This window comes from Colletotrichum chrysophilum, assembly GCF_026319265.1.
Source record: "Colletotrichum chrysophilum strain AFK26 chromosome Unknown scaffold_6, whole genome shotgun sequence".
Lineage (NCBI taxonomy): Eukaryota > Fungi > Ascomycota > Sordariomycetes > Glomerellales > Glomerellaceae > Colletotrichum > Colletotrichum chrysophilum.
In genome coordinates, this window is record NW_026517293.1 from 107,175 (window position 1) to 131,267 (window position 24,093).

Genomic DNA, 24,093 nt, shown 5'->3' on the forward strand with positions numbered 1-24,093 from the left:
ACATCACGAACAGGAAGGCATTGCAGCTGTGGTTCTCAAGACCCTGCGACAAGCTCTGAATGATGGGGACCACATCGAGAGCATCATCCGCGAGACGGGCGTAAATCAAGACGGCAAGACTACTGGAATTACAATGCCGAGCCACGTAGCACAGGAAGCATTGATTCGAGACACTTATGCCAGGGCAGGACTCGATTTGAGTCACATTGGTGACCGACCTCAATTTTTTGAAGCCCACGGTGAGTTCCTATGGACGTCAGACGCAACTCAGATGGTTTTGGATCACTGAACTTACGGATGTCATGAACTAGGGACGGGGACGCCAGCAGGTGACCCGCAAGAAGCTGAGGCTATTTCGAACGCGTTCTTTGATCACAAGTTTCCCGACGCTACGCAGGCTCAAGGGCTGCTAGTCGGCAGTGTGAAAACGGTGATCGGCCATACAGAGGGGACTGCTGGGCTGTCTGGCATGTTGAAAGCTTCTCTTGCGGTCCAGAATGGTGTGATTGTGCCCAATCAACATTTTGAAAAGCTCAGCCCTGCGGTCCAACCCTTCTACCATCACGTCCGTATCCCCACGGAAATCCAGCCTTGGCCACAAGTTACACCGGGTCACCCGCGACGAGCTAGTGTGAACTCGTTTGGTGAGTTGCAGACATCGTTAGGCATATGCAGCAACTCAAAGACTGACGAAGTCAACCCGCAGGTTTTGGTGGAACGAATGCACATTGCATCATTGAAGAGTATGTGGAATGTGGCCTACACCAGCCTTCGCCTCACAAGATGGTTCCCCGCGACGTAGAGAGCCAGCCCTCAAGTACTACGTACGGTATGCCTATTGTCTTATCGGCCAAGTCGCAGCGTTCTCTGAGAGACAACATGAGCGCCATGCTCCGGTTTCTTGAGTCAGATCCAGGCATTGACATGGCAGATCTAGCCTGGACATTGATGCGCAAGCAGGCTGTCCTGCCCGTTCGACACGCAATCCCCAGCCACACGCGCGAGGGGGCGTGTCTCGCACTTCAAGCAGCCATCAAAGAGAACCTAGGCGTAGAATCCAGTTCTAACCGTGGGAACAAGGGCCCACCCCAGATATTGGGCATCTTTACCGGACAGGGTGTACAGTGGCCAGGCATGTGCAAATCGCTTCTAGCCTCCATCCCTTGGACGCGCGAGATCATAGATGAATTGGATGCCTCTTTGCAGACACTTCCAACAGCGTACCGTCCAACTTGGACGCTTCGACAGCGGCTTTGTTGCGATGATGTCGAGTCTCAGCCGACGGAGGCGAGATTCTCACAGCCGCTCTGCGCCGCCGTTCAACTCGTGCTTCTCAGGCTGCTTGAGGCTGCAGGTATCAAGTTCACGACTATTGTCGGTCACAGCTCAGGAGAAATTGTTTGTGCGGCTGCTGCGGGCTACATCACGCCTTTTCAAGCTATCCGCATCGCTTACTTGCGCGGGCTAGCCGTTACCACGTCCGACGCTGAGCCTCCTGATGGCGCCAGAGGTGCGATGCTCGCAGCCGAGATTGCGCACGAGGATGCAGAAGAGCTGTGCAGCCTTGAAGACTTTGAAGGACGGATCTGCGTTGCGGCGTATAACGCGCCAACCAGCGTGACGATATCTGGTGATGCCGATGGTTAGTGTGCCTCTCCTTTTCCTGCTCCTCGTATGCGCGCACATGGATCTTATGGACCAGGGCCAAACTGACTGTCTGTGCGTTTATTATCAGCTTTGCAACATGTCGAGGCCATTCTCAAGGACGAAGGAAAATTCACGAGATTCCTACGCGTCGATAAAGCCTATCACTCTCATCATATGGCTCAGTTTAGCGACGCATACACCAAATCTCTCGTCGAATGTGGCTGTGCCGCCAATCCCGCGTCTAAGACGCCAGACCCGTCTTCGCCTGTTGCATGGTACTCGTCCGTGTACGAGGGTAGACTCTTGAACTGTACGGACATCACAGCAGAATACTGGGCAGCAAACCTCGTGTCCCCGGTCCGTTTTTCACAGGCTGTCGAGCGTGCAGTGAGCGAATACCACGTCGCTTATGGCGTAGAAGTGGGTGCCCATCCGGCTCTGAAGCGTCCTACTACTGCAACCATTCAAGCCATCTCCGGCACGGATCTGCCGTACACAGGATGCATGAAACGAAGTCAAGATGATACGGATGCATTTGCGGAAGCATTGGCCTATCTCTGGGAGCCGTTTTCCAGCTTCAACATACCCAACGCTGATAGCTTCATGAGAACGGTCTCGCCTTCATCATGGCCTCGCAGAAGCCTAACCAAGGTTATTCCAAGGTACTCATGGGACCACACGCGATCACATTGGACCGAAACACGCGCTACGAAAGCTTTTCTTGCCGGACCAGCTCCCCATCTCCTACTTGGTTCTCTTCTTCCGACGAGTACAGACTCGACGTTCCAATGGCAGTCCCTCATCAAGCCCCAAGACGACAAGTGGCTTGAGGGTCACGACCTTCAGGGCCAACCTATCCTCCCCGCTGCCGGATACGTCGCGATGGCCATGGAAGCAGCTCTGCACGTGACAAGAAAGCGTGTTGCGCAAGACGTTAAAGTCACTGTGCTCGAGGTCCTGGATCTGAGTATCGATAAGGCCATTTCGTTCGACGACAAGAACAGCATGGCCGAGCTACTTGTCACGCTTAAAGTGACACACCAGAGCGCCGAGCAGCTGGAGGCGGAAGTTCATATTGACTCTGCCCTTGATAGAGAAACAAAACCCTCCAATTCGGCGAATGGACGCGTTGTTGCCACATTTGGCTCTCCCTCAATGTGTTTGCCGCGGCGAGGCTTAAATGAACCACTGCACCCCAACCACATCGACATCAGCAGCTTCTACAGAGAACTCGAACTTCTGGGTCTCGACTACACCAAGAAGTACCGTGGTGTCCATGAGTTGCGCCGAGCAGATGGCAGGGCAGCGGGACGGCTCTCGCAGTACCGACTTGGAAACAGTTCCGAGCAGGGCATCCTCCTTCACCCAGCCACGCTGGATACGGCTTTTCAGGCCATCATGGGCGCCTTTTCGTACCCTGGTGACAAGGCTTTGAGGTCCACAGTTGTCCCTGTACACATTGACAGGATTGCTTTGGTCCCCGGAGCTTGTGCATCCGCATTGGGCTCTCATGATGAAGTTAGTATGCGTTTCAACGCTACATGCTCGTCTTTCAAAGATTCGATTCTGTCTGGAGACGTTGAGGTCTTTGATGACAATTCTGCTATCCTTTTTCAAGTGGACAACATCGTTCTTCAACCACTTTACAAACCGGATCTATCTAGTGACCATCTCATGTTCACCAAAACGGTGTGGGGCCCTTATTCACCTGATCGCATCCTAGACCGTCCCGAGTTTTGGGCTACTGCTGAGGACAAGCGAATGATACCTATCATCGAGCGCATTGTATACCACTATGTGAAGGATTTTCTAAATACACTCACACAAGAGGACCGTCAGAATGCAAGCCCCGGACTCCAGAAGTACATTCACTGGAACGAGCAGGTGTTGGAGAAAGCTCGAGAATGGAAGACTACCTTTTATGAGCCGAACTGGGAGATGGACACATCGGCTGATGTGCAAAAGCTCTGTGAGGAGTAAGTTCCGTTTTCCCCAGTCCTCAGAATGCATCACGTAAGTGGAACCTAACACCATCACTCAGAAATTGGTGTCACCCCTACGTCCGTCTCGTCAAGAGGGTCAGCGAGAACGCCATCTCCACAATCCGCGACAATACGAACCCTTTTCATTGGATGAACGCGGATGGACTTCTTAGCGAGTTCTATGCCAGTCCTCTCAGTAATGGACCTTGTTGGAATTACGGCCAAGATCTTGTTGGCCAGATTTGCCATCGTTTTCCAAATATGAACATCCTGGAAATTGGTGAGATTCGCCTACCTAGAGATTCGTGAAATCGATATCCAAGAGGTCCACATGCTGACGCTCAAACAACATACAGGCGCCGGCACCGGCTCAGCTACACGTTACGTTCTCAATATCCCCCAGCTGGGATTCAACAGCTACACCTTTACTGACATCTCAGGAACCTTCTTTGACAAGGCTCGTGAGGTCTTCTCGCAGCACAAAGACCGCATGGACTTTCGGAAGCTGGACATCACTCGGAATCCGGTCAGTTTCGCCAGTTTCTTTCTTAACATCATCTCTGCCACTCACAATTTTGATTGTGTCATCCGTGTACCCAGGCGCATTTGCTAACATCTCGAGCTATGCAGGCGGAGCAAGGCTTTACACCCCACTCATATGATCTCGTAATCGCGTCGTCTGTTCTCCACGCAACACCTCGTCTCGTAGATACTATGACGAACGTAAGGTCTTTGCTCAAGCCGGGAGGCCATGTAATCATCGCGGAAGCCACGTTTAAAGAGTATCTACGCACCAGCTACATCTTCGGTCTCTTTCCAGACTGGTGGGCTGGCTACGAAGAAGGCCGCGTCCTCGACCCTTTTGCATCATATGAGGAATGGGACAGCATTCTGAAGCGATCTGGGTTCTCGGGTATTGACAGCCGCACATCCGATCGCGAAAGCTGGGTTTTCCAAAACTCTCTGTTTAGTGCGCACGCCATCAACCCCAAAGTGCAGCGGCTAGACAGCCCCCTTCTCAAGGTGCCCAATGGTCAAAACCACGGAGCGGATATGCCGCAGCTTGTTTTCATTGGCGGCCTCTCTGATCGCTCGTCAGCTTTGCTCGGCAAGCTTCAAGACACATTGACTCACCGTCGGATCTTACGGCTTGACTGCTTGAAAACTATCCCCGAGCAGGAGGCACGGCTTGAGACAGGGTCCACGTTCATCGTGGTCTCGGAGCTTGACGACGAAATGTTTGATAAGCTCAACGACGTCAAACTCGAAGCTGCCAAGTCGCTTCTCTCCGGTGATTACGCCAAAGTCATTGTCTGGATCACAGAGGCGGCTTTCACGCACAATCCTCGCCAGGCTATGACCATTGGCCTCCTTCGGACGATACAGCTTGAGAACCCACAGATCAATGTCCTGAACATCGATGTGGACGACGCTGAACATTCAGACTATCCCGCACTTATCGCCGAGCACGTTACCCAGCTCGAAGAGACGACAAGACCACCTGAAGACAGCAGTGGTTTGCTATGGTCCCACGAGCCTGAGATGTACATCGTCGATGGGCGTACTTGGATCCCTCGCATCAAGCACGACGCAGCACGGAACAATCGCTTGAACTCTGCGCGCCGTGTTATTCTCTCGGATGCCCGGCCAAGTGACACGCCCGTACGCCTCCGTCTGTGTGATGATGGCGCGTCTTCGTACCTTGAGTCCATGGACACGTTAGTCAGCCCTCGTTCATCATCTGCGCTGCCAGGTTTGGTTTCTGGTATGCATGATGATCCAGTTCACGTCCGCGTCCACTTTGCTCTCACCGGGGCGATTCGGGTTGGCAGACTGGGCTTTTTCCACCTGTGCCAGGGATTAGTCACGGAAACCAAGACGCCCGTAGTGGTGCTGGCAGACAGCAACGCATCGATTGTCCGTATTCCGCGCAGTCGCATCTTTGCCCTGCCGTCTGAAGACAAATGTATTCTGCACCATGTTGTGGCCTCTGTCATAAGTCATGGTATCATGAGCAGCGCGGTCCCCGACACCACTGTTCTCGTTTTTGATGCACCGCGGTTCTGCGTGGATGCCATTGCAAAACAAGCCAAGGAGAGGAGTATCGAGGTCCGCTTTGCCACCAGTCAACAAATAACCGAGGCAGAGCTCAGCTCGGGTTTCTCATGGACATATCTAGAGCCATGGGTATCAGAAAGAACGCTCAAGAAAATGATGACTGCGAAAGTGTCTGTCTACTGCGATTTCTCATCTGCAACAGAGCACACATCCGCAAACCTCGGCCGCCGTCTGGCCAAGATTCAAACACCACACTGCGCAAAGTACGACCTTTCTCAATTCTTTACAGGCCGTGGGTCCGGCACACTGCATGACAAATCTCACTGTTGTGACTTTGCCATGGCTATTGAGCAGGCACTTCTTGCATCCTCAGAACCTACTGATGATCATGTCACGGAAGGAACAGCAATTGTCAAGGTGGCTGATCTGCAACACGGAAAAGCCCCCGTAAACCTCTTCACTATTCTTGACTGGAGTACTGACGGCACAATTAAAGCCCGGCTTCGTCCGATTGACGCCGGGAACTTACTCGCCCCAGACAAGACCTATCTTCTTGCAGGTCTTGCCAAAACGATGGGCCGTTCATTGGCTCGATGGATCGTCACACATGGCGGTCGCTACATCGTACTATCTAGTCGCCATCCAGAAGTCCCAGACCCTAGATGGATCAAAGATATGGAGGAGCTTGGGGGGCATGTGACAGTCTTACCAATGTAAGTCCACGCAGTCGACCTCCCACATCCTGTTTCCAGCCCAAATACTCCCAGGCCTTCACTGACATTGATTGTCTAGGGATTTGTCCAACGAGAAAGACTTGGATGCGGGTCTGTTCAGAATACGCGAGACTTTGCCACCAATGGGAGGGATCGCGTATGGCCCTCTAGTCCTCCGCGACACGATGCTCCAGAATATGAGCTTGGCGGACATGAATTTGGTGCTGGATTCCAAAGTTGTCGGCGCACGTCTTCTCCATGAACGATTCTGCGACGCAAGAAAAGAGACGCCTTTGGACTTTTTCATCATGTTCTCGTCCGGAGCCACAGTAGGGGGGAACCCCGGCCAGAGCAATTACAACGCGGCCAACGCTTATTTGCAAGCCCTCGCACAGTACCGACGAGCCAAGGGGCTAGTGGTAAGTGGCCTTCAATAACTTTTACATCCCCCTGGCTCTCCTCCGGGAAAAAGATGAAGTGCAGAACATTGCTAATACGTCTAGGCCTCGACAATCCATGTGGGTGCCGTGATGGGCATTGGATATCTTGCCCGAACGCATTTCGACGAACAACTTCTGAAAGTCCACGACATGGGCAAGCTCGCAGAGAAAGACTTTCACACACTGTTTGCCGAAGCCATCGTATCAGGACGCTGCGCACTTGGGCAGGAGGAAAGCAACACCAACCGTATGTCGGTCACCGATATGTCCGATATTGAAGTCATAACAGGCTTCCCGGTATTTGAGGCAAAGAACAAGAACTCCTTCAAATTGTGGGATAACCCTCGATTTGGTCATCTTCGGACACCCGAAAATAGTCTGAGTCATGTGGGCGAAGGGTCGTTAGCCAGCAGGGTCTCAATCAAGGAACGGTTGCGCGAAGCAACAACTGTGGACGAGGCCAAAGAGGCCATCATTCGTAAGCTGAGCCCCCAGAACCTTCCACCCCTCCCCCGATCCACACTCGGTGAGATGACAGGGTGCTAATATGTCTGCTGTATCAAGATGGACTCGCTCAAAAGACACGCGACATACTCCTTATTCCTGCGGACCAAATTGTGAATCTTAGTGCCGCACTCCTTGACCAGGGCATAGACTCACTTGGTGCTGTCGCAGTATCTGGATGGTATGTGAGAGAAATTCGCCCCATCCTGGCAGACACAACACATAGTTCTGCATCGTTTTTGCCCGTGAAGTGTGCAACCATGTACTTGGCTAATATTCTATTGATTACAGGTTCTCACAAGAGCTGTTGGTCGACATACCAATCTTGCGGGTGCTCAGTGGTGCTTCTCTCGAAGACCTTGCTGAGGAAGCCGTCAAACGACTCCCTCGCGATGCTTTACCGCTGATAGTTCCCGATCCTGAAGAATGCCAACCAGAGGTGGCAGAAGGGACAAGTAGCCATAGCAGCCCGACCTCGAGCAGTGCAAACTTTTCATTGCCATCTCGGAAGCAGTCAGTCGAATCTGACGCGAGCAGTGTGATCTGGCACGGAGGCGGCGAAAACAAAGCGAGCTCGGCGACGTTGAATCGGCATCCCCTGTCGCTAGGGCAGAAGTATGTGTGGAAGCTGCAACAGCTGCTCTCGCATGATCGTACCATCTTCCACAATACTATCGCCTACTTTTTCGAAGGCTACATAGATTTGCAACGGTTGGGCACTGCCGTGGACGAAGTTATTCGCAGGCACGAAATCCTTCGCACTGCTTTTCTCGCCAACCCCGAGCCCGATACGGGCGATGATGCTTTCCAAGTTGTACTGGAGAAGCCGACATGGGGTTTGAAATGCACATCGGTCGCCAATCAAGCAGCAGCCAGGGAGGCAATTAAGCAGCTGCACGAGGAGCCGTATGACCTCGAGTCCGGCAGGCCGTTCAAAATTGTCGATTTTCACTGGTCGTCAGCCCGCCGCCATCTCTTGGTGATCGCCTATCATCGGCTCGCCGGCGACGGCGCAACTACGTCTATTCTCCTCTCCGAAGTTTCTGCCCTCTACGACGGCGCAGTGCTCCCGGCCACCGTCCCGCAGTTCTCCAAGATTACCATGAGGCAGCGCGCCGAGTATGAGCAGGGACGGTTAGATGCTGACATTGCCTACTGGATCTCCCAGTACAACAATAATAATGCAGTACCCGTCATGCCTGTTCTTGGTCTCCCACACTGTCGATTTCTCGAACGGAGCAACGGGCCTCCGTCATCTTGGTCTCAACATACAGGCGTCTTCCGCCTCAGTTCGGCCGTGTCCGCACAAGTCAAGCAGGCGGTGCGACAGCAAAAAGTCTCCCGTATGCAGCTTTTCATGGCAGTTTACGCTGCACTCCTGGCCAGATTAACGACCAAGATAAGCAGCAGTGAGGCTGTAGCTACCAAGAACGACTGCAATGACGATGACGCAAGAACGATAACCATCGGCATCGCAGACACGAACCGCGCGACGATGGAGGAAATGGCCGCGATGGGCTTCTTTGCCAACTATTTGCCTGTCCGCATAAAGACAAGAGAAAAGGAAGGCATGTCACCATTAAGTCCTTTCGAACAGCTCGGCGTCATCAAGAAGGCAATGCGCGGGGCAATGCAACACGCGCGCCTACCGTACAGCGTGTTGCTGGAGCGGCTGCCAGTGGTCCCGAGTCTCGAAATGACACCCAAAGATTGGCCGCATGCGCCGCTTTTCCAGGCCGTGTTCGACTACGCTGGGGGCGGGATTGAGAGCGTGCACATTGGCGATGCAGTTATCACCGAGCAGGGCGGCTTGCAGGCTTCCGAGCTTGTCTCGCGCGAACGAACGCCGTATGATGTGGTGCTTGAGATTTGGGACGATGCAACGCGTGATCCGTTGGTGATTGTGAAGTTGCAATCCTCGCTTTACGGTTCCGAGGACGTGACCGTTTTCTACAATGCTTTCGTTGAACTTCTGGCAGCGTACTCGGCGGACCTGATGTCACATAGAGCATGACGAAACATCATAGTGGGCTTTCAGCTTCTGTATATGGTTGATGGTGCGGTTCAATGGGTATTTGGACAGGCGTATTGGTATTTCTTTATTCGTGCAGCTATAAATCTTAGACCATCTTTCATTCCTTCATTCCTGGTATTGACTGTCATCTGGCCGTCAGCTCCATCGTCTCCGTTGAGCTTTAATCGGCAGCTGTCTTAGAATAAGACCAAATCAGCCCCAATCTGCTCTGCGAACCTGTCCCATCTCAGGTTTCCTCCCCTTTCCCAGTATTGTTTCATGAATCCTTGAACAATTCTGCAGTTGCCCAGTCCATGTGATGTCATGGCCATCATTCTACCTGCGATCATAGATCGTTGATCATCCGTCATGGCTTCACATCCTGCGCTAAGAAGTGGCCACAGTAGGGGGATGTTGACTTCAGCATACTGATCGATGTGTCGTAGTGAGTCGATGATGGACTCGACTGCATGTTGGACCTTGTCATCTTCTTTTGGCAGGCCATCAACACGACGGTATAGAGAGATAAGGGCTGCGTTGATGAACATGTAGTGGCTGTAATCGAGTTCCGTCCGGGAGTCAGGGGATGGCGTCTGGATTTTGAGATACAGGAGTAGTACTTCTAGTGACCGCTCCCTAGGAAAGTCAACAGCGAATACCGAGTCTGTGTCGTGGTCTTTTCCAGAGATTTGATCTGGTGACCTTGACTGTTTCGATGGTGAAGATGGGGTGTCGGATAAGTCGCAGATTTCATCCAGTATTGTAACAAGGTCCAAAGATAGACCTGTGACAGAATCAATCTGCCCCGGCCCTGGAAGACTTATGAGTAACGGAGCCCAGTCAAGTGCTCCGGTCTTCTGTTGTGTGGGCAACGGCAGCCCAGAGATTCTGTTCATCAGGATCAAGTGAGTGAGCCACTTGAGGCCCAGCGACCACAAAGGATCTGACTGGTGCTGTTCGCCATCCCTCTGAACAATATGGAGAGCTCCGTTGAGATGTTGTCTGTAAGTAGTTGTATCTCCGACACAAAGACAGGTTGTCGCTAGCATTAGCGATGTAGCCAATAAGGCCGGGCTCTCGCCCCTCAATCTGCTCGTCGGGATAGCTTCACGAAGCCGTGACAGGCTCTGGACAGTTGCTTCTGTGGCTGCGTTCCGCGCATCTTGAAAGCCTCTCAATCTGAAGAAGTGATTACAGCTGGCGGCCAAGATGGCTGCGAGCATGGCAGGGCTGCTTTCTGCCACTGGTATTGCAAAATGGAGTAAGGCATCGGGTTGGAGTGGGAAGTAGATAGTTGCGGTATGCGTAATGAAATGATGGAGGTAAAAACGGTGTTGAGTGGACTGAATCGATGGGAATGGTGTTAATCGATACTCTGAGAGAGATGATGCCGGGCTTCTGGGGCTTGGAGGGGTGCTTGATGGCCGGGGTGCAGTCAACTGGGATGCACTGGAACCCGTGCTGCTGGGGGACGTTGATTTCTAGGCCTATTAGTCGCAAGTACGGACTGAAGCCAAGACATGAATAACCTACCTTCCGTATTGACGGCTTAGATATTTTGAACTCTGTCGTTTTTATGCTCAGTTCATAAGAACAGAGCCGTGGATATTTCGTGCATCGTGTGCACACTGGCTTCTTCTCATCGCACTGAAGTCCTTATCAGCCTGTAAAGTCCGATAGACGGGCAGCAGCTGCTGGGGACTGCACTGCTAAAATGACGCATTTACCCACCTTGGACTTCTTCCGGCGACATTCCGTGCAGCCTGTGCGTCGTCTCTTCGAGGGCTCCATGGATTCGCAGTGACTCACTGGCTCACGCAAAAGACAGCCCTGTGTTCTGTCTCTCCTCTCGTTCGGATGGGAAAACTTTTGACGTGGGATTGGCAAGCTGCGGCTTCGGAACTTCGGTGACGCTAACAAGAGGAGGGCGCAAAGACACGAGCAGGGCGTCACGCTAAACCGAAACAGGATGATTATGCGTCCAGGCCAATCAGAGCAGAGTTGTGTCTTTCTCACTCAGTGGGGTTGAAGCTGTTCTTCTGCATCTACAAGTACAAAGACAGGTTTCCTTCGACTCAGGCTTTTGGGTGAGAAAGAAAGGACAAACAATTTGCACCTTGATAAGAGAACACAAGAGTATTGTGGTCTTTGTTTCGGGACAATTTAAACGTCTTTTCTCATCTTTGTTGGTACCTATCTCTCTGACTCGACCCCGCTACGGCTGGCATGACACTCTCTTATTACGTCGAAACCGCAGCAGCGGCTGTTCAAGCTCGAAGCCGCATCCGCGACCACATCTACGAAACGCCTCTGATCCCGGCCAGAAAAGCAGGTCAAAAATATGGCGTCAAAGTCTTGTTCAAGGGAGAGAATTTCCAACTCACCGGATCATTCAAGTTGAGAGGGGCCACGTCCAAGCTCTCGGCGCAGGCAGCCGGTGGCCGACTGATTACGGCATCGTCGGGGAATCACGGCATCGGAGCCGCATGCGCTGCACATGCACTTTCTAGAGATGTCATTGTTGTGCTGCCGGAAACAGTGGTCCCTGCAAAGCTGGAGAAGATCAAGTCGTATGGTGTGGAGGTCATCTTGCATGGAGCGGAGACCGGGCTGGCCGAACAGTATGCCCAAAAACTCGCCGCTTCGGGAACTTACGAGTACATCTCGCCGTACAATGACCCGGATATTGTCGCCGGACAGGGAACTATCGGTCTTGAGATTCTCGAGCAGTGCAGCAATGTGGACAACATCTTCATATCGATGGGTGGGGGCGGCCTGATCAGCGGTATCGGCTCCGTGATCAAGGCATTCAGCCCAAAGACGAAGATCTTTGGCGTGTCGGCCATCAACTCGAAGGCACTCGCAGAGTCTATGGCGGCTGGTCATGTTGTTGAGACGGAGCACTTCCCCACGTTGGCCGAAGCCGTTGCCGGTGGGATGGATGAAGACTCAATTACACTACCCCTGACCATGGCTGTTGTTGATCAAGTCATTGAGTGCAGCGAAGACGAGATTGCTGAGGCGATGAGGACAATTGCTTTCGAGGAGAACATGATCGTGGAAGGCTCAGCTGCTCTGGCCCTTGCGGGGTTCAACAAAGTTGCGAAAGATTTGGCAGGAAAGACGAGCATTATTCTTTTGTGTGGTGCAAATGTTGATCAACAGGCTATCAAGAAAATTCTATATGGGGAGTCATGAGTTATCCGAATCATGTCAGAGGCCTTTGCCTACAGTCTAGGATGTGTTCGGTAGCGTAAAAATAGCGCGCCACAGGCCTGGCCGGCGGTCCGTTCCATCAAGGTCACATAGTGTATCCCCCACTCTTGCGGGGCTGAGGAGGGTCACGATCTGATAAGAGCTTCGAACCTCTAGATTAGAGCAGATTAGAGCAATTTTTCTTGCGCCAAGGCATCGTGTTGAATTTAATCTTCTTTCTACACGTACACTCCATTCCAATTTGTGAACATTCAAAAGAAGCCTCGCCCTAAATCGCATCAAACCTGGTCCTCCAGCTACCCAAACATTTGTCATGGAGATCACCATTCAGTCTGCCAAGTCCGAGGACATCCCGGCCATCGTCGAATTCATCAAACAGGCTAGGTCCGTCATGTTCCCGTGGATAGACGCAGAGTCTCAAAATGAACATGCTCAGCGAGAGCTTGAAAACTTCTCCAAGACTTACCTGGACAACCCTAACGGAGCTTTTTTGACGGCTTACGGCAACGGTCAAATCATTGCCGCCATTGGCTATGCGCCTTATGACGACCGGTTTCCCGAGCTCGGTCTCGGCCGCGAGGGCGTTGTGGAGTTTGTCAGACTCTACGTCAACCCAACCTGGCGCCGCGCCGGACTGGCCTCGAAACTTTGCGCTGCCTTGGAGCAAAGAGCGAGAGATGCAGGGATGGCGAAGTTGTATCTCCATACCCATCCGTTCCTCGAAGGCGCCATCGGATTCTGGGAGCGCCAGGGGTTTTCCATTTTGCAAGTCGACGACGACCCTATCTGGCAAACAACGCACATGAGCAAAGCCTTGTGAAGTTGAAGCAAAATTCTCATAGCCGCCAGCTTGTGTCTTTATCGCAATCATGCACGTTGGGCTTCAAAGGGCAACGAAAGTCGCTTCGTGGTGGGCCACGTTGCCTACGTCATTCAAGTAAGACAGGCTCAAATCCATTAGCTCAGCTCACATTCCTTTTCCTCCCCCCCAACAAACAAGTCAACAAACTTCTCATCCTTCCCACGTCTTTTCAAATTGAGGGGCCCAAATCGATCGCCGGGCAAGCTTCTCAGCTGCTCCATGAACACGCTGTCGGACGATATGCAGAGAAGCGGCGCAGCGTATCTCCCGCCGGAGCTTTGGGAGATGATCATCGGTAGCATCACGGATTGCGACTACCTGCCCCGCGTCTGGTTCAACTTTCGCCGCGTATCTCGGACGTTCAAGGAAATCCACCGAGCGCGTCTTTTCTTCAAATCACCTCCGATACAGCCGCGTCACGCACGTCTTCTTGGACTTCTTTGTCATGACGCCCAAGGGCGGATTCATCAGAGTTGACGAGAAGAGACTCATGCTCGATTTTGATCGACTATCCGACGACGGGGAACGCGCTGTATTCAATGAGAAGCACTTCACAAGCTTGGGCAATCTTGACAAACGGATCATGTTCAATCGACGCCGTTACAAAATTGGCGACATACTTGATGGCTTCCGTGGTGGCTGGGCAGCTTCTCATAAGCGAGCGACGCGAGAGGACCGACCGCCTTATTCTCCAAGTTATCAATGGGCAGATAGCTCGCCGCTTCCGCACATCTTCTCTCTGAGGAGAATTGCCAACGACACCGATCTTCCCGGCGAGGAGTATGATTTCGAGGATCTGGAGATGTCGTTTCTCTGGAAGCCGGCATTGAGCAAGCTTCTTGGGGAAGAGGAGTATATGAGAAAGGAACAGTTCAAACAAATGGCGACATCCGTTGATATGCGCTTTCTAGTGCCACTGTGCAGTCGCGATGCGGCAGGGGCGTCTATGTGCTACCCAACGGAGCCCAGAGAAATCCTCAATAGGACGAGAATGAAGCGCATGCGAGCCGAGAATGGCAAAAATGGGAAGCGAATTGTGACAGACGATGAGCTTTTGATGAGCAGGCATTTTGAGGCAAAGGAGATGGAAATCTTGGCCTTTAGGCATGGGTTTAGCAAGTCTGTCCTCAAGGATGAGTGGGTCATGCGTCAAGATGAAGACGGAAAAGAGCAAGGGGGCTCGCCTCTTCCAATGTCTTGCAATGAGGATAGTGATCCTTGCGATTCAGTTGGGGATTACGATTGCCCCCATGTCTACGTTCCTCACGCTATTGTCAACAAGAGCTACTTCTTCAGCTATGATTAGGGGCTTATGACCTAGGTTTGATAGCAATAGATCGACTCTGTTCAGCTGTGTGACGAAAGGGCCGGTGACGCAACATAGGTTTGCACAAGACCTATGAGTCAAAATGAATTACCAAATAGCCGCTCAGCTCCATTACAAGCTATCGGAACCGATGCCGGCCGGAAACCCTACCCGAAGCCCGTGCGGGGGATCCGCCCCGGTCCCACGATAAGGTGCGGAGTCTCCGACGGAGCATCGTTGATCTCGTCGTGTCCTTCCCGTTTCATTGACTGACGAGGTGAAAAGGAAGGTAATCCCGAAGCGGTATAGCAGGGTGTTGGGCATTGATATACTGCGCACCTCAACATCCATTTTTCGACAGTCAACAGTCACCCGTCCAACAGTCATCATGAATGGTTCCAGTATGAGAGGACTCAGCGTCATCCCGGGCTGTTTCCATGGCCCTCTTGTCTTTTCGGATGTGCCACTGAGCTTCATGATGGGTGTAGACCCAAAAACCGGCGTTGTCGTCGACGCTCATCATCGACTGCTTGGCACGTCAGTGAAGGGCAAGGCCCTGGCCATCCCCTGCGGTCGGGGCTCCTGTTCCGGCAGTGGGGCACTCCTTGAGCTCATTCTCACCGGCAATGCACCATCAGCTTTGATATTTCAGGAGCCTGAGATGATTCTGACTTTAGGTGTCATGGTCGCTGAGGCCATGTTCGACCGCCGCATACCCGTTATCTTCTTACAAGGTAACGAGGACTTTGAGAAGTTGCGTGGGGCGTCAGAGGTAGAGATCAGCGACAAGCAGTTGTTAATCATGCCCAACCAAGTGTCTTTTTCCCTTGAGCCCGGGAGCACTAGAGGAATCAACCTAAGCACATCCGATGAGAATATTCTTTCCGGTCAGCATGGAGAGGCAAGCCGCATTGCGATGGAAATTATCGTTGCCTTTGCCGCTCTCCAAGGAGCGAAATGCCTTGTTGACGTATCACAAGTTCACATTGATGCGTGTGCCTACAACGGAAAGAGCAGTCTTCATGTACCGGAGCACCTTTTATCACTCGGTGGACAGTTTGTGGTGCCTTCAACCTGCAACTCACTCAACGTCGACCGGCTTCGATGGAAGGAGCTTGGCACCGATTCAGAAGCAGTCATCATAGGAGATAAGATCGGCGAGGCTTATCTCAAGCTCGGTGCCAAGCTCAGCTTCACCTGTGCCCCCTACCTCCTCGATAGCAAGCCCAAGGCCGGAGAGCAAGTCGGCTGGTCCGAGTCAAATGCTGTCGTCTTTGTGAACAGCGTCCTCGGAGCACACACGCAGAAATACCCGGATTACCTCGACGTCTTCATCGCCTTGACCGGCAGGGCACCGTATGCAGGCTGCCATACTCCGGAGGGAAGGAAGCCAAAGATCATCATCGAAGTGGCTCAACTTCCCGGGCATGACCAGTCACTGTTCCCTCTTCTTGGCTACCACATCGGCGACATCGTTGGCGGAAAGATACCATTCATCGTCGGCATGGAGATGACGAACCCCACTATGTCCGACCTGAAAGCCTTTGGCGCCGGTTTTGCAACGACTTCCTCAGCGCCGATGTTCCACATGAGGGCTATTACGCCAGAAGCAGCTTCCTTTGACGGACAAACTGAGTCCCTGGATCGGGTAGTCGTTGACGTCAACGGCCTCCGAAGGGCCTGGAAGCAGCTCAACACCGCTTCCGATCCTTCTTTGGACATGGTATCTCTGGGAAACCCCCATTTCTCCGTAGAGGAGTTTGCACAGCTCGCCGATCTTTGCAGGAACAAGACGAAGTCGCCTAGCGTTGCTGTCATCATCACAACGAGTCGCGACATCTATCAAAAGGCACTGAAGCTAGGCCACCTCGATGTGCTGGAAGCGTTTGGCGCCCAGTTCATCACGGATACATGTTGGTGCATGATAGAAGAACCCATCGTGCCAGCGGCATCCAAGCAGATCATGACCAACTCTGCCAAGTACGCACACTATGGGCCTGGGATAGTCGGGAAGAAATTTCATTTCGGAGACGTCCTTGCTTGCGTCAGCGCGGCTTGCACAGGGTTCCGAACCGACAGAGAGATGGCGCCTAGCTGGCTGTTTGGGTCTGGATGGGAGACTTAGTGACTTATCAGTGAGAGAATACATCGGCAAAATCCCGAGATGCGTCTGAAACCGTCCGCCGTGGGGAATCGGGAGAGATAGCACGCCGGGATCCATGCCTACTCAGTGTCTCTCGGCCGAGATTTGTGGCGTAGGATGCCTTTAGCGAGGCCAATTTCTCCGTGCAAGGATCGAATCCCAGCCACTTCGCTTCTTGATGTGACGAGAAGTGCGAGAAAACGGTGGTGGGTTGCAGTGCATAAGACACGAGATTACCGAAGACTTTTCGACCGGAACCAACGGTCCTCCATCATTTTGTCTCCTCTTTGGTCAACACCACAGTGTAGGCTTCTTTGCGGACTCTAGATTAGTAGGGAGGGTACAGATACATGACTACAACAGCCCCCGGCTTAGATGTGTCTCGTTTACACCTGTTACGAATACTCGCAATTGTGCAGGTACATGTACCCTTATCATGGTGGCAGACCATAGACGAGTCTTATTCTGGTCTAATCTCAGAAATGTGCCGATATGCAATATAACCGATCATTAAGCATATTGTCTTGCGCTTGTCGTCTCCGTGGCAAATGAAAGGGGACACTGTCTGTACCGGGCTGACGAATACTGCGCGGATCTTCAAGCCAGACGATGCCACAGTCTCATGGTGATCATAAGGTATAATCAGGCCAGTTTGAGTTGATTCAGCTTGCTTCTGTTCAAACATTTTATCGGGGCCTCCGAGTAGCCACTGAAAGTCCAGTGCCACAGTGGAACAAAGATCAGAATGCAACGGCATTATGAAGATCTATTACCCTTCGTCTTTCGTGTTCAGCCACCAGATCCCTTCGGGCCCCGGGAGAGCTCAAAGCGTGCCTCAATGTTGAGCCACACCTTAGCAGGGCTCCTTATGCCCGGTGACAGTTTGTCTTGGTCGCAGACACGGCCTCTGTTGGAGCTCAGTCTGCCCAATAAGAAGCATGTTTCAACAATCTGACTGAACCTTCGCGCCGGGTTTTGAGCCTCCTACTGGCCAGGCGTCCGTTCCCTGCTAGTCTTCCTTCTCGACCGGGCGTATGGAATAATGACAAACACCGGCTTGCGGGGTTCGAAGCTGGGGTAGACGTGGCCGTCCACCCCGTATCTCGACGTCTTTACACAAGACGATGCGTGATTGGCTGCTACATAATTGTTGCCTACAGGGACGGATACACCCGTGTTACAGGTGAGAGTCGGGGGTGAGATCGTGTGGTTCCCCGCATTGCCCCAGTTCCGATGGTAATCTCAGAGCTGTCACGTCAATTGGCGTCTCCGATGTTCACGCCATGTTCATGCTTGTCAAAATACCCATGGAACTTGTGGGGTACTGCAGTGCCGACCGCTCAACGGCCTGAGCTAAACACCTTTCGGGCGTGTTTGAGCACAAGATAGGAAAGGCCAGAGAGGAGAATCCGGTTTTTGTTTCCCAGCTTAATCTTCTTACGGGGCAAAGCTTATGCATGAGCTTTGTTCAAGCACGGTATTACAGACCGTTTTAGCGCCTCTCTCGGACGTGACTTCCATGAAGGAGAGTAGAAGGAGTATTCCACCGCACGCTGTACCACCAACATGAGCTTCTGCAGACCCGATACTGACGAAACGACGACGATCTTTGCCTGCTTTTGGGAGCTTAGAGCCCAAGGATGCGTGCAAATCCCAATTTGTGGCTGAGGAGGGGTAAGCTCTCTCTCACCTCCGTCTGATGTCGAGTTCAGCTGGGCTTGCCACATGGCGCCCACATGGCCTCGCAATATCGAGTCCCGAAAGTGAAGATCATGGGATCAACCTAGTTTGAATGCCATCCTTGTTCCCGACTACGACGTCTTCCCCAGGTCGAATGAGTGAGAGAGTGTTCAAAACGACCCGGTAGTACGCCGCCCATGGACTAGTCAGGGCACCTTTATTTGGACTCTCTATTTAGTTTCATGTCGTACCTTGGCTTCCAAGCTAGGGCTTGATGTGGCTCAGCCTTTACTGAAGATCTTCTGTGGCCATGTTGGTTTCCAAGTCTCTACCACCCAATGTCCGCAGGCAAAGAACCAAAACAGGTAAACATCTCACAAGAAACTAGAGATCGTGATTCAAGAATTAGTTACTAACACAACAGCCAGGTTGCATCTCATGGTATGCCGCTGTTGACCTATCTGATTCCACAATGATCTAATCAACGTACAGCAGAGAAGCGCGGAAGAAATGTTGCGAGCGCAAGCCCGAGTGCACGCGCTGCTCCCTCAAGGGATTGACTTGCACATATGAAGTCGTTGAGCCAAAGCGGTCTAAGACTACCAAGAGGGCGTCACCATCATCGAAGAAGGCTCGGAACATCTTCGCGGGAAGGGAACTCAAGCCTGAGGAGGGGTTCATACATACTTTCGCAGTCACAAAACCAACTCCCAGCCGTCCACCTGAAGAGACCATTGACCTCACGGTCTCTCCGCAGCTGGACGTAAACTTCTGCAACATGGACCTAGACGAGTCAATGGAGTTGTTCGACACTTTGGGGAACAGCAGCGAGTCAGAGGTCTGCTCAATCCTCACCAACAGCATCTTCGACGATTCAGTATCAGCCCGATCTGGCTCAGCAGACCCCATGTCACTGTCTCTTGAGCTACCCTTCCCAATATTCTCCGACCTGACAACAGACTCACAAAGTCGAAAGCTCTTGCATCACTTCTGCAGCACCCTGTCACGGCTCATCGTCTTTGTCGAACAACCGCACAACTCTTTCCAGGACCTCATCCTACCCCTTGCCTATGACAACTCACCTGTCTTCCATGCGATCTGTGCTTTTGCCTGTGGCCACTTGGAGCACACTGGCGTCTATGAGTCTAGACACTCGTCCGAGTACAGAGCTTTGGCGGCGAAGGGTGCGTTCGAGTTGGTGCAGTGGAAATGCCAGCATGAAGAGGTTCTCGCAACCGTTATGCTGTTGGCATATTATGAGGCAGTGAGTGCGGCACTTGTGCTTGAACTTGGGAGGATTGTAGCTGACTTCCTAGCTCACGTCATCTAATGCCCCTGACATGTTCGTCGGACACTTGAAAGCAGCGTTTCTGGTCATCAGCTCCATCCCCGAATCCGAACGAAGTACTGCAGTCTGTTTTCTGGAGAAGGTACGGGGACATGACGGAACACACCAGAGTTGCTCAACTGACAGCATACAAAGGCCTTTCACTACTATGACGTGATCTCTTCCTTATCACTTGGGATGAGTCCCGTTTCAGCAGTGTCGGTGTCAGACTACACATACCCGTTAGCAGTCATGACCTCCCCAAAGCCGAACGACACCACCCACGCGGATCCTTTCATGGGGCTAGTGGGCGACCTATGGCCAGTATTGTACCGTCTCAGCATCGCAATGTCGCTGAAGGAGGATCTTGAAGCAGCTATCGCAGCCAATCAAGGAACCAAAGCAGCCGTTCTCAGGGTCGAATACGAGTCAATAACAAAATCGACAGAGAAGGCCCTTCAAAGCTGGCAGCCATCCGTCGACCCGAGTAACATCTTGATGTCTCTGGAGGAAGATGGGAACGCTCAGCATCAGCATCTCGAGGCCATGGTTCATAACGCCCAAGCCTATCGCCATAGCGCACTGGTCTATCTACATCGAACTGTCTATGGCTACCCGATCAGTCATCCCGAAGTTCAAAAGAACACTCATCTGTCTCTGGAAAGCTGCATGGCGGTCATCGCCTCTGGGGGACCCGCAAACGCGCTCTTGTGGCCTTTATACGTGGCTGCATGCGAGGCCGTGACGGATCATGACCAAGGTCTAGCAAAATCAGTGTTTATGGAGGTCGGAAGAAGGCAAGGTATGGTCAATATTGAACGGGCGCAGGGGGCTGTTCTTCAACGCTGGGTCGGGGTAAGCGGAAATAGCATAGCCGGGCCAGACGTGGGTACGTGGACCCGGATTACCGCAGGCACAGGATACGGCATCTTATTGGGCTGATGGGACTGCGCCAAAACTACCATCCATACTAATCTAAGTAATATGTAATGTCTGGTCTCTGAAATCCACCTCTTTCCACAACAGTACGCATGTGATGGATAAATCTGTCTGAACGAGGAGCTCTTTTCGACGCAGATGCTCTGGGGCTGTAAGCTGGATCTGATCAATCACGGAACAACACGTCTAGGCCCGATGGGAATGAGGCGAACCGCTGCGCCACAACGGCAGTGCATCTGCATGACGCCCTCCCAAGGCTCTATCGTTCGCCAGCCTGTTATCGGACATACAAATTAATCATCTTTGGCGACCGCCCCCCACCCCTCCCTCCTCAAACCCCCTTATACATTGTCTTCTTACCCTTCCGAGCGAAACTTCAATTTGTTTGCTCAATTTTCAAATCAGGTGTCCGATTAAATTTCATCGCTCAATTAACTCATCCATTCGTCGCTATTCTTGATCAATTACTTGGACAGCGCATCAGACACAGATCGTTGGAATCTGCTACGGTAGAGTTGCTGGGGACGGTTGTGGGCGTGATATCCCTAGGCCTCCAGGTATGTTCGGGAGTCACGAAATACCTTGACGGCATCAAAGACCACCGAGACGAGATAGCCTCCGCTTCTCGTCTATGCCATTCACTCCAGACAGACAGGGCAATTTCGATTCAGGGCGACATGACTGTCCTCACAATGGAGACAAATACTACGGCAAGCGAGAATCACATCGGCGGCAAAGTGGACAACTTGCTTCTGCAATCAGCACAATGCAATGACACGATGACCTTGATCAACAACAACCTGTCTCAAATCGGTGTCACATTTGACTCGTTCAAGGCCCAGGCCCAGAAGCACATGGAGGTCTCAACCGTTGGAATGTCTAGTATGCAAAGCCAACTTGCGGAAATTATGCAAGCTTTGGACTCGACTGAGTCAGAGATGGTGTTCAAGAGGGTGGTGTCAAAACCAGATGCTCTAAGAATTGTTTGTGACGACGTCTGCTTGGGCCAAAAAGTACCAGGAACTATGACTTCTAATGGAAACCAGGAGAGGATCAGCTATCCTGAGCTACAATATATGGGCTGCCAATGTAAGGGACGACGAACTCGGAAACAAATGAGAAGAGGCCTTGGACCTGGCTTCTTCGTGAAAGAGAGTTATCAGGAGAAGGCACACGCGTTGGGATGTCAATTCTCCGAGATTGGCTCATCGGAAACTCGATGGTCTCTAGGAGTTTCTGCAACAGTCTTCCGCAACATTTTGTCGACGGCAATTACAGTCTCTATGTCTTTGTCGCATGGAGCGGGTGGCTTCAGCCTATCACCAACATTCAGGGTTTATCATGTGAACCACTGGTCTCCAGTTCTGAAAGTCTTTGACAAATTATGGAGGTCTGCCTCAATGGATCCCGAGACATTTCCCGCCGTCCTAAACAAAGGAATCAAGGCCTTACAATGGATGTTCAAGACTGGCAATGCATCTCCGTTTGATGTGGATAGCGACGGTGAAAATTTGCTCCATTATGCTTCTAGTGGACTGCGGTTCGGTTTTCACCCTCGATCGGACATGGGGCTGATTAGTCCTCTGTTGAAATTTCTCGTCGATATTGGAGTGCCAAGGGACCGTCCCTGCTCGAGGGGGAGGTATGTCTCCAGCGTTTAGTGTCGACATGAAGCAATACACTAACTAAGTACCGCATTATGATTACAGGTTGCCTTCCCACCAGCTTTTTTCGTGGATGGCTTATTTCTCCGCCTATGATTTGGAACATCACACGAATGTATCCGACGACTATTCACGTAGGTCTAGGACGCGAAACTTTGATATCTTATGGCCTGATGACTTGTCTCTCATCTCGGTGTCTTGGGGGAAACGCTATGGTGCCGCAATTGATGTAGGCTTTCTCCCTCAGCTGGTCAGCACGTACCCAACAATGTCTGAATGTAAGGATTCAAATTTCGACGAAGCTCGTTCTTCATATGGCTGACATTTCATCAAAGGGTATGGCGATGACTTCCATACGATGATACTGCGACAAGACGAGATTTCATTGATTGAATTCCTACAAACCCATGCTCTAGGAACCGAACTCTCGGAAACTGGTGCCTTCGACTTAACACCATTAGAGCTTCTCGCACTCTGGCCTCTAGGTCTAAAGCTTGTTCTCCAAAAATTAGGAAACTCCGCTGTATCTTCCAATGATAGTGGATCGGCTAAGGCGCTGAATTGTGCTATGCTCTGGAGTGGGAGAAGCTGTTCTGGGTCTCGGGAAACGAGATGCTCAGTATCATGCCACTGTGCTGAAAGTGTTAGGTTACTCTTGGAAGCTGATTGTCGAATTTCAATTGATTACATCTGGGCGTCTATGCTATCAAAAGCATCGTTGAGGTGCCAAGAGTTAGTAATTCAAGCTTTGACAAGTCGGCGAAACAAGCTGACAGAGTTGGCTCTGGCGGAGCTTTCCCCGAAAGAGATTGAGAAATTTGGACTCAGCAAGGGTGTCTTGCTAGATATTCAGACAAATGACGTATTACACGCACTGAACCAGCATGGTATCAGCATACACCAAAGACTTCACACGGGGATTTCCCAGCGACAGCAGGATCGTCAAAAGTCGGCATCCATATACCATGTGTTGTTGCAAACTGGAACGGAGGTCGGACGCCTCGTTGACATTGCCTATTCAAAAGGATTTCACGAGGTTGACGTACCTGACGCGGACGGAAATACGCCATCGATGTTTCGTAGTCCCAGCTGTCACCTCACCAATCTTTTGGCGATGAACAATCATGGAGAGAATCAAGATATCGAAATACCTGAATCTGCCGCTGGGTACACTGCGAAGCATCGAATTATGGACTCAGTCGACTGGGCAGACAAAGAAGTACATGGGAGAAACTTTGAAATTGTTGCTCAAAACCAGTATGAGTTATTCAGAAACTCTTCACTCACAGATATGTGTCGCTGCCATTGCTCCGTCGACGGCTGTCACCCGTACACAATCATGTGGAAGAGTTATAGATCCAATTGGAGGGTTAGACGGCGAAGTAACCTTTTGAAGTGGATTTTGTCACTGTTGTGTCGTTTTGAGAGCCATGGGGACCCGGATTGGCATTTCAAATCAGTTACGATACGAGTCGCTACGTTCGAAGCTCTGAAGATACGCCATACGTGCTGTTCTCCTTGGGGAACGAAGGGACTCCTTCAAAGGACGAGGACATCGAAGAGCTCTGGGAGTAAGACGCGCCCCTGATCCATATACT

General features: G+C 51.8%; 5 protein-coding genes across 5 annotated transcripts; all 5 read left to right on the top strand.

Moving 5' to 3' along the window:
* Positions 1 to 783: 783 nt before the first annotated feature.
* Positions 784 to 9,358, top strand: COL26b_001347 (uncharacterized protein; the record flags this gene model as incomplete). Its single annotated transcript, XM_053174300.1, has 8 exons — positions 784 to 1,642; positions 1,736 to 3,623; positions 3,689 to 3,825; positions 3,986 to 4,155; positions 4,260 to 5,950; positions 6,480 to 6,819; positions 6,904 to 7,318; positions 7,647 to 9,358. The coding sequence occupies 8 exons, from the start codon at positions 784 to 786 to the stop codon at positions 9,356 to 9,358; spliced, it is 7,212 nt and encodes a 2,403-aa protein (XP_053041610.1).
* Positions 9,359 to 11,584: 2,226 nt separating this feature from the next.
* Positions 11,585 to 12,556, top strand: COL26b_001348 (uncharacterized protein; the record flags this gene model as incomplete). The annotated part of the gene is made up of 1 exon (XM_053174301.1): positions 11,585 to 12,556. The coding sequence occupies one exon, from the start codon at positions 11,585 to 11,587 to the stop codon at positions 12,554 to 12,556; it is 972 nt and encodes a 323-aa protein (XP_053041611.1).
* Positions 12,557 to 12,887: 331 nt separating this feature from the next.
* Positions 12,888 to 13,394, top strand: COL26b_001349 (uncharacterized protein; the record flags this gene model as incomplete). The annotated part of the gene is made up of 1 exon (XM_053174302.1): positions 12,888 to 13,394. The coding sequence occupies one exon, from the start codon at positions 12,888 to 12,890 to the stop codon at positions 13,392 to 13,394; it is 507 nt and encodes a 168-aa protein (XP_053041612.1).
* Positions 13,395 to 15,220: 1,826 nt separating this feature from the next.
* COL26b_001350 (uncharacterized protein) lies at positions 15,221 to 16,867 on the top strand (the record flags this gene model as incomplete). Its single annotated transcript, XM_053174303.1, has 1 exon — positions 15,221 to 16,867. The coding sequence occupies one exon, from the start codon at positions 15,221 to 15,223 to the stop codon at positions 16,865 to 16,867; it is 1,647 nt and encodes a 548-aa protein (XP_053041613.1).
* A 4,656-nt stretch (positions 16,868 to 21,523) lies between these two features.
* COL26b_001351 (uncharacterized protein) lies at positions 21,524 to 21,809 on the top strand (the record flags this gene model as incomplete). The annotated part of the gene is given in 2 exon segments (XM_053174304.1): positions 21,524 to 21,784; positions 21,801 to 21,809. 2 exon segments carry the CDS (start codon positions 21,524 to 21,526, stop codon positions 21,807 to 21,809), a joined length of 270 nt encoding a protein of 89 aa, XP_053041614.1.
* Between the last annotated feature and the right edge of the window lie 2,284 nt (positions 21,810 to 24,093).